The sequence below is a fragment of the Saimiri boliviensis genome, chromosome 8, assembly GCF_048565385.1.
Source record: "Saimiri boliviensis isolate mSaiBol1 chromosome 8, mSaiBol1.pri, whole genome shotgun sequence".
In the NCBI taxonomy this organism is placed as follows: Eukaryota; Metazoa; Chordata; class Mammalia; order Primates; family Cebidae; genus Saimiri; species Saimiri boliviensis.
In genome coordinates, this window is record NC_133456.1 from 99993943 (window position 1) to 100004428 (window position 10486).

Sequence of the window (10486 nt, forward strand, 5' to 3'; positions counted from 1 at the left end):
CCTTTCATTGTATTAAGAGGTGAGAAAAGAAAGAAATGAATGACTGTGTGATGTTCTAGCCCTTCCTTTGGAGAACTTTTGCATGGAATATTGTGATTAGCATGGTGATGGCTCCAGCTTTAAGCTTTTATCACTGTCTAGGTTGTAAAGTAGAGCATGCAATATTATATCTTAAAAGCTCTTTAATTTTTAAAAACCCCAGAGAGCCTTTAAGTGAGACTTAATTAAAATTCAAATCAACCTTAGATGTATGTCCAAGACAGTTTTCAAAAGACTGTACAATCTGTGCACCTTTGATTCCATTCCCTTTCCAGTGTTATCTCCAGTAGCTCCAGGCAGCACCCACTTGGCCAGTGAGTTTGGAAACCCATGAGGGCATTCTGGGGTTGACACATTGATTTGATATTAGGTATCACTGACACTTAACAGGAGGGGACCAGGTGTGCCTGATGGCCCCAAAGCTTGATTTGATTCTGCACAATGAAAAAATGTTCCTGCCCTGCTGTCATTCAGATGCCCTGAACAATAGCCGATGACAAATATGGCAGTAGTACTTTTAATACCGATCTAAGTCAGCAACGCTTCCATGTGAGGGAATAATGAAAAGTTTTAGACAAAGCTACATAAAAAGGCTCCTTAGTTAAGCAAAAGTCCTTAGGTAGAGGAAAGCTTAAACTACATAAAGATATTTTATAAGAATTTTTGAACAACTTATTCTTTCTGTGATCTTGGCTTTGTTGTTTTGTTCATTGCAGAGTCTTTTTGGCACTAATGTGATGTTTTAAAAGATGATACTACAATATTACTGATCTTGATGATTGAATTTAAACTTAAGGAACCCTTAAATTTTGTGCTTGAAGTGAGTGGTTGACTCTTCTCACTGTAGACATAACTCTGGTGTTCACAGTTTACAGGGGAAAGGGTTTCAGGGCAGCTGTGCATTTACTGTAAAGGCAAGAAAATCAAAATTATGTTGCGTAATTAAGGAGCAAATGAAATACAGTAGTCACAATACATTTATTAATAAATGTTATTTTAAAATAAACTCACTGCCCTTGAGATGTCGTCAATTCTCTATCACTGCTGTGATCTTCTGATAGGCATTGCCACTGGATGGAGTGACCAGATACGCACCAACAGCCCCAAGTACACAGACAATTCAAGGCAATGATGGCGTCCATTGGAAGACCTTCACATGGTGAAAGTGCTGATTTATTAATTAGCTATGATGCAGGGCCAGCTATAGATGGAATCAACTCAAGAGCATGGGTTGGAGGATTAATGTTCATATTCATACTCCTTGCATGCAGGAATTTGAATCCCCTGCATGCAAGCTACTTGATCAAGTTAAAGTAGTTGCCCACAAAGCACAGATGGCGACCTACTACACTCTGAGAACGCTCTTGGATCAGTGCATGGATGGTTCCATTGCTTTACCTGCTGTTGTATCTGAGATTCCAGTTTGTCAGCAGAAGGAAGTACTGGTTTGAAAGGTACTTAGAAATTTCTTTGAATGTGGGCGTGTACTTTGCCACCCTGTTATTGGGGAGCTATCACCACGAATGTTCCCAAACTTAGCAACGGCAGCAAAATACTGGGCCAAAAGAAGGAATCCGACATTTTCTGGATTTCAAGATTTAAATAACAAACACGTGAACTAATCCTCATGTTATATATATAAAAAGAAATGATGTGAAAATCACATTCTAAAATTATCTGAGGGTTGCCTATTGTTTTCAATCTTAGTCTGATATGTCTCTGACATCTATCACAACTTCTCTATAATTCTTTATTTACTTCTTTAAAAGAATCTATCTAACATTCTCTATGGCCATTCAAAGATGTGATCTCCAAAGTCTTTTTTAGTACTGGAGGCTAAAAATATGCTTTGACATGTGGTAGAGTTTTGAAATAATTGAAATGTTTTCTGTAGTTACATAGGGAGTTATTTTTATTTTATTATTTATAGATAAGGCCTAGATCAGTTTTAAGGTTATTACATTTCCTCTCTAATTTGTCTTGATTATTTTTCTAATTATGTAGAAATAACTCTGATGCACTATCACCTACCCTAGCACTGTTGTTTGTTATGGTTCTAGTACCCCTGTACCTCCATTCATTTCAGGAGATCTCTTTTATGGAATGACTTATTATCTTTCTTAAATCAAAATGTAATCATGAAGTCGATGCAAGGATCTGGCTATTTTAATAGGTGTAATGTAGTCATATCTGAGCATTTACATATTTAAATACATGTTATGAATTATTTTCCTTTTAGTTCTCTGTTAAATGATGGAGATACTGTTTTCATTTCTAAAACATTGTTTATGTAGAATATATCATCCAAGAATTTCATTCCTGAATATGTGATAGATTATGTTTCCAAAGGTGACCATAGCATTATCTCCCATTCCACAACTATTTTCTTTCTGTAGCCCAAGCCTGAGTGCGGTGGCGTGATCTCTACTCACTGCAATTTCCGCCTCAGCCTCCCAAGTGGCTGTGACTACAGGCACACGCCCAGCTAATTTTTTGTATTTTAGTAGATACGGGCTTTCACCGTGTTGTCCAGGATGGTCTCGAACTCCTTGGCCTCCCAAAGTGCTGGGATTACAGGTGTGAGCCACAGCACCCGGCACCACATGTGAGTTCAATATAACCTCGCAATTTCAACATCGAGAGGTGGGGTCTTTTTTCCCTTTCCTTGAACTTTGGCTGGGCCTGTGACCTGTCTTGGCCAAGAGTGCAGCGACGTAAGACTCTGTAACTTTGGGGCTTGGCCTTAAGAGATTTGCAGTTTCCACCTTTGCTTCCAGGAATGTTCTATCTTTGAACGTTGCTGCCATGCTACCAGGAAGCCCGAGAAGCCACATGAGAGGTTGACCTGAAAGACAAGGGTGGTGCTAGACCAACAGCCCCAGCTGAGCTCCGGGCCAGCAGCCAGTGCCAGCTCAGTTATGTGAGTGAGGCCACTTGACTTCTTAGGGGCCGCAGAGCCCCAGCTGCCAATATTTTGTCAAGCAGAACTGCCCAGTCAACCCACAGAATCATGAGAAGTCACACGTTGCTGTTTGGGATGTTTTATTTCACTTAGATGATAAACAAAATAGACAATTAAAGGGAGTCGTTACAGCATATCTGTTATAAAAAGTGTTGTTAAATCTAACATTGTTGAGAACCACTGTCACAGATAGTAAACACTCCCCACTTAGGACTTTTAAAAGATTCAACAACTTGCAAAGATTTTTTTTTTTTTTCTAACAAGAGATTACTTGGATTAAAAACTAGTCAATTCTCAGTTTTAAAAAGACAACCATAAAGGCAGAAACTTGCCACATCAACTTCTGAACATTTTAAATTTTCTCCCATTTTGTTTAAGTGAGAAGTTGATCATTTTCTATCGGACGGCAAAAAACATGACTAGAGTTAGCTGTAAGGTAATGGTTGCCAGTTGGGCGCGGTGGCTCACATTTATAATCCCAGCACTTTGGGAGGCCGAGGCAGGCAGATCTCGAGGTCAAAAAATTGAGACCATCCTGGCCAACATGGGGAAACCTAGTCTCTACTAAAATACAGAAATTAGCTGGGCATGGTGGCGCGCACCTATAGTCCCAGTTACTTGGGAGGCTGAGGCAGGAGAATTGCTTGAACACGGGAGGTGGAGGTGTCAGTGAGCCGAGATCATGTCCAGCCTGACACCTGGCATGGAGTGAGACTCTGTCTCAAAAGAAAAAGACAGTTGTTGCTATCCTATGAGTCAAAAACTGGTGAAATTTCTTTATGCTTACCAATCTTTATCTGTGTGCTAATTCTCAAATGCATACAGATGTTATTATGATTAGAAAAATACAAATTCACTCAAAAGCACTATTTTATAGTTTCCTTTTTGTCATTATATATTTTTCAGTTGTGGAGGGATCTGAACATTAAAGTGGAGTTCTCATACTTGGAATATTGGGAAACCCACTGCTGGTGGTCCCTAAATCCAGCCACTAATGGATTCGTAGCTGCTAGTATTCCTTCACATGAATCACTGTCTTCTCTCTATTTGGTTTCTGGATCTTGAAATCACCTGGTTTCTTACAGTGAACTGAGCAATGGGCTAGGAAAAGAAATTCCATAGAAAAGCTAAGAACTTTTAGTGGCAGTTGTAGGGCAACATAGCCAGTCATTAACCATCATAAAGGAATTGCGTCATGGAACCATTTTTAGAAAGCACAGACTTTTGTGTAAAGCTCAGGTTGGTGGAGATATGAAAAACTGGGAATACATGGAAAAGCTAGTGGTTGTACATGAATGAATAAATAGTGATTTATGGTATTTGACCTGAATGTTGTACACAAGTAAGGACATACTCTGGAAGTCTCATGTTAGGAAATATTTATTGAATCTGAGCATATCTTTAAATATTTTATATACCTTTTAAACCTTTTATGCTTTATATTTTTCAAAGAATTTTTTTGACTGTTATCTACCTCACAAGTGTCTTGAGGATCTAAGGAGACATTATTCTCTCTGTTTATAGACCAGGAAACCAGGGGCACAAAGAGGTAAAGTTATTTGGTCACAGTCTAAGGTGAATCACAGAGCGAGGGCAGAGGCTCAAGTCTGAGTCCTCATTTAGTACTTTTAGAGTATGCGTGATATTTAAGATCAAAGGTTATAAAACACCTGTTCTTGTGTACTGAGAAGCAGTTTGGTCAGGAGACCCCTACCCAGGTGGGCTGAAGGTATTGAGAGGCAGACACTCAGATAGAACAACATATTGGTTCCATTCTGGGGACCAACAGCCTAAGTGCCTGCAGGGCTGACAGCTCACCAGACTGAATGCCCAAGTAGATTTTCATCCACGAATTTATATACTCTTTGACAAGTGATTCTCATTACACAAGTGTTCTACATATACACCTAACTCAAGAATATACCAAGTAGGCAGCTATTACCTGCCTACCACTAATTACAAACTAAAAGTATCTACCACAAGGGAACCATGTGGCAGGGTAAATTTAATGTTTCTCAACACTCATGTTCTTGTCAAGCACGGACACTAGATCTACCAACACTTTTCAAGATTAGCTTGATGAAATTAGCCAGGGAGAACTTGCTCCAATACCAGAAAGAGAGAGGGAGAGAGGGGCACATAAAACAACATGAAAAAGCCACTGTGAGCGTCACTGTATTCACCTGCATGTTGAAGTAATTTCATGTACTTATTGTTTTTCTTTGTTTTGAGTGATTGACAGTTTCTTAATCGAATAGAGTGAATAAAAATGTCTTTAGAAATCTATTACTGCTATCATCAATAAATCTGTAACATAAAATTTAAGTAGTGTGCTTACTGTGTAGTTTCATTTTAAAGGCGATTCCTGTAGCTTTTCTCTGACCAAGAATCTAAGTGGACCCTCGAGTTACCAATGTTGACCTTTGATTGAGTGTTTGATGCATTTTAAGTGATTTCCTCCATAATTTAAACATAGACCAACACAGGGATTTAACAATGTGAGAGAAAGACTAAGGTTTAAAAGAGCTATGTTGAGATTCTCAGGTGCCAAAAAAAAAAAAAAAAAAAAAAAAAAAAAAAAAAAAAAAATTGGAGGACTGTTTTGAGTTAATTTGCATCAATATTGGCAGAAACCTTGGATATCATTAATCAGCAGGTGTTTGCATCTTTAAAATCTTTTAAATGTAGGTGTCCGATGGAAATCTTTTAAGTTTTAAATTTTGCTAACTAAGATGTAATGGCAGGGAGAGGAGGAGGAGGAAGTAAAGAAAAACCGCTGTCCACTTTCATCACTCTTTCATAAAAGGTGGGATTCAATTTCAGAATAGATGACAATCGTTTAAATTGAGAAAAGCTGGTTTCATGGACAGTTCTTACACGGCCCTTACTTCCTTGCTATGCTGTGGACTGGTGGAAATTTAATGAGAGAGGGAAGTCATTTAACATACCTGCACTGGAACCACAAACCAAAGCCAATCTCTTTGTTTTTTGGATGAGCAATGTAGAATTCCTGTCCATGTATATCTTCCAGATGGACATACTTCCAGAAGCTTAGTAAGGCTGATTCGTGAGTGTTTCTTTCATTCTTTTTTTCTTTTCTGAAGAGCGCTTCCTGCTTTGTTCCCTGCTTGTGCTGGCCAAAGCCCCTTAGAGATCATGTACTTAGAAAGGCCCAGTCATCATTTCCAGTAGCCACTAGAGCTCCTTGCTGGTCATGTCAAAGATGATGTTATCTTTATGGTAAATAGTGGACTCTTTTCCTTTATATTGTTGCTGGAGTAGTCAAAAAATTAAATTTCTCTGATCTGAAATCTGAGTGTTCTGGCTACTAATGTCATTCACCAGAAAAGTGAGGCCACTAATTAATATTAGGTCGGAGTATAAATGGAATTTGGGACACTCTTTTATAATTTTGTTCACCAGGCATAAAAGAAATTTTATGAGAGTCACATTTTCCCAGTACCATATCTCTTGTTATAACTTCTGAAGTCCATAGAACTTCATTTTCTTAATGTTTTTACCCTGGAATTTTCAAGATTTGCATGTATAGGAAAAAAAATCTCTGCATGTATGGGAAAAAAAAAATCCTCTGTTTTTCATTGGCATTTCATCTTCTTCATCCCTTCTTGCTCATTTTCCTCTACTTCACTCCTTCTAACACATTCCTGCTCCCAGAGAAAGTTTCTAAAACACATCCTTGGAAATCTCAGTTTACCTTGATTTCATCTGAGGAGTTGCATTGTTTTTATATACTGGGAAGAACCGATAATGCTGTCAATCATTTACATTATAGTATGAATAAGTCACCAGGCGCATCTGTTCCCCATGCCCCACTACCCCAGCTAGTTTCTGGAGGGACTTTGAAGATAATGGATATTAGAGAAGGGTGCCATCAAGTGGGGAAAATGACAAAAGAAAGGGGAAGCTAAAAGCGTTAGACTTGAATCTCATCAGCTTTACAGTTTTGCTTAGGACTAGGTTGTCCCCACTTAAAAAAAAATCCATTCTAGTTAATCAGACTTACCTGCAGATAACTTTGAATAGACAAAAGAGAAATAGGTGTGATGATATTTTTTTTCAGAAAACATAATCGTGCTTTACAAACAACACAAACTCTTGCAGTTAAACATGGTGGACTGAACAGATGCGTTTATTTATGTTCCCTCTATCAACCACACTAAAAGGATATTAAAGGATTAAAAAGAGCAAAGGGAGTGGAAAGGAAACGACAACAAACGAAAGATGTCAACAGAGATGGAAGATCTGGAAAGCTAACGAGAGGTAACTGATTTAGTAGCATGAGCAAGATTGAAACCCAAGGCCTTGGGTGGGAAGCCAGCTGCAGAAGCCGCTTCTCCCTGCAGAACCCCAGAAAGCCTCAGGAATTCGTAGTCAAATAAAAGGGAGTGCAAAGTGACACTGACGGTCAAAGAATTATTTGAAAGGCTTTGGGCTTCCAGGTTACCTCTCTCCCCTTTCAGAGCTGGGCGGCTACCTCTCCCCAACCCCTCAGAAGGTTGGAGGTTTGCTTTGGAGAATGTGTGAATCAATTCAGGATACAGAGAAAACCAAGCAAAATAAAATATCTGAGAAAACTTGTAGTACCCTATGTGGCTTAGCTGTGCAGATTTGTGGTTGTAAACTGCAAATCATAGAAAGTTGATTCATAGGCTGTAACTGTAATTGAGGGGAAGTAAAGTGGTTTGCTTGTTTGGTGAGGGTGAGTAGGTAAGAAATCATGATTTTCCATGGGAAGAAGTCAAAAAACATTAAGAACAAGAACACCACCACCGAAGAAACCCCACAAGAAATAGCGGAATAACCAGGTGCCATGGCTCACACCTGTAATCCCAATACTTTGGGAGGTCGAGGCAGGAGGATTGCTTGAGCCCAGGAGTTCAAGACCAGCGTGGGCAACGTAGTGACACCTCATCTCTACAAAAAGATTTAAAAATTAGTTCAGTGTGGTGGCTTGTGCCTGTAGTCCCAGCTCTTCAGGAAGCTGAGGCAGGAGGATTGCTTGATCCCAGGAGGTCAAAGCTGCAGTGAGCTATGATTGTGCCACTGTACTCCAGCTGGGGTCATGGAAACCCTCTCTCTTAAAATGGGAAGGGAGGGTAGGGGAGGAAGGGAAGGAAGGGAAGGAAAGGGAGGAAGGGAGGGAAGAGAGGGAAGGGAGGAAGGGAAGGAAGGGAGGAAAGGAAAGAAGGAAGGGAAGGAACGAAGGGAAGGAAGGAAGAGGGGAAGGAAGGGAGGAAGGGAAAGAAGGAAGGGAAGGAAGGGGGAAGGAAGGAAGGGAAGGAAGGAAGGGAAGGAAGAGAGGAAGGGAAAGGAGGAAGGGAAAGAAGGAAGGGGAGGAAGGAAGGGAAGGGAAGGAAGGAAGAAAGGGAAGGGAGGGGAGGAAAGGAGGGAAGGAAAGGGAAGGAAGGGAGGGAAGAGAGGGAAGTGAGGAAGGGAAGGAAGGAAGGAAGGGAAAGAAGGAAGAGAAGGAAGGAAGGGGGAGGAAGGGAAGAAGGGAAGGAAGGGAGGAAGGGAAAAAAGGGGAAGAAGAAAGGGAAGGAAGGAAGGGAAGGGAAGGAAGGAAGAAAGGGAAGGGAGGGGAGGAAAGGAGGGAAAGGAAGGGAAGGAAAAAAGAGAAGGGAGGGAGGGAAGGGAAGGAAGAGAATAAAGGGAAGGAAGGGAAAGAAAGGGAAGGGGAGGGAAGAGAGGAAAGAAGGGAAGGGAAGGAAGGAAGGTGAGGAAGGGAAGGGGAAAGGGAAGGATGAAGGGGTTATTTTGAGATACAGTGATATAAATTAGAAGAAACAGCCGCTTGTACAGAGTGAGATTCCAGAATGGGAAGGAGTACTCCTTACGAAGTTTCAACCATAACTGAAATTTTAAAAGAAGCATTTTGGGAACTATTTTTTTTTCCTATCCATGTTTTATTTTCTGCTTTTCCAGAAATCGTGTCATTGTACATAAATAAGAAAAACAAACTTTTTTTAAAAAAGCTATATTGTTCTGAACTTTGACAACTTTTTTTTTTTCTTTTCTTCTTTTTTTTTTGAGACAGGGTCTCACTCTGTTTCCCAGGCTGGAGTGCAGTGGCATGATCTTGCCTTACTTCATCCTCTGCCTCCCGGGTTCAAGTGATTCTCCTGCCTCAGCCTCCCTAGTAGGTGGGATCACAGATACATGCCACGCACCACCACACCTGGCTATTTTTTGTATTTTTAGTAGAGATGGATTTTCACCATATTGGCCAGACTGGTCTCCAACTCCTGACCTCAGGTGATCTACCCGCCTCAGCCTCCCAAAGTGCTGGGATTACAGGTGTGAGCCACCACGCCTAGTCAACTTTGAAACTTTCTAAAGAGAAGTGAAGAAAAATATTTCAGAGTGAATCTGCTTTGGAAATTATAGACTTTGTTACTTTTCTTTAGTTCTTTCTTGATCTTACTAGTTTGATTTTGTAGTTTTATTTTTAACTCTGCTTTGTTCTATTTTCTTCCTAATAAGAACCAAGATAGTAACCTTTCCATATTTTGTGTTTCTTTAAAAAAATACAACGACATGAAACAAATTTAGAAAAGATGAAGTTTATTTCTTTTTGCACCTGATAATTGAAGGAGATAATAGAATAATCTTGGTTATGGTAGCTGTTTTTATAACTTCCTATTCTTTTAAGCTTAGATAAATTCCCGGATGTTTTCCATATATGAAAGTAAACAGGTTCAAAAAGAACTGGAGGCAAAGGAACAAGACCAAGAAAGGTCCTAATATGGAAGCTTCTGCCCTGAACTGGATACATTTTAGAGTCTATTCAAGCAACAGAATGCAAGGCTGACAAACTGCACCAAGGAAACCTGGTTGCAGAGGCAGACAACTTAAAGGAATTCTTATTACTTGCATATAATAAGAATTGGAGAAGATACAAATAAAACTGATAATAATATTCATGTTGTCCTTAGAATGACATTGAATTTTGTAGCCAGTTTGTGAAATTGGAGTTTATCTCAAACAGATAAGCTTATCAAATTCCAGGCTGGGAAAAAAGATCTGTTATTAAAACGCTTTCTCCAAATGTAAATTTGCTTTAGGAAAAGGAGGGCTGGCGTTTTACGTGCTGGAAGACGAGTGCGTGAATGATACGTGAGATAAACATCATAAGAATTATTTTAAATTGTTTTGGAAAATAAACCATGTCATCAATAAAAAAATGCCACTTATATCCTATAGTTATCTTTTTGGAATCTGAGTCAATAAATTCCTTTAGTATTCAGAATTTTTAGTAACACACATGAATGTTAAATATTTCTCTATAATGTGTATAATTTATATGCTTTAGCTGTAGTGACTTGATAGTGTTTACACATAAAACATTTTCAATTCTGTTATGTGAAATATTATTTGAGGTAAAATACCCAAGCTAGTGTTTTTATTGCCTTTTGTTTTGTTGGAAGCTCCCAGAATTAAGTGTTTTGTGTAAAAATATTTGCTAAG

The 10486-nt window shown here is 39.3% G+C and overlaps 1 protein-coding gene across 1 annotated transcript; it reads left to right on the forward strand.

Moving 5' to 3' along the window:
- Nucleotides 1–1048: 1048 nt before the first annotated feature.
- Nucleotides 1049–1661, forward strand: EBLN1 (endogenous Bornavirus like nucleoprotein 1; the record flags this gene model as incomplete). The annotated part of the gene is given in 3 exon segments (XM_003945242.4): nt 1049–1139; nt 1142–1296; nt 1299–1661. Coding segments are annotated over 3 exon segments (609 nt in total), but the record flags the coding sequence as incomplete, so codon positions are not given.
- Between the last annotated feature and the right edge of the window lie 8825 nt (nt 1662–10486).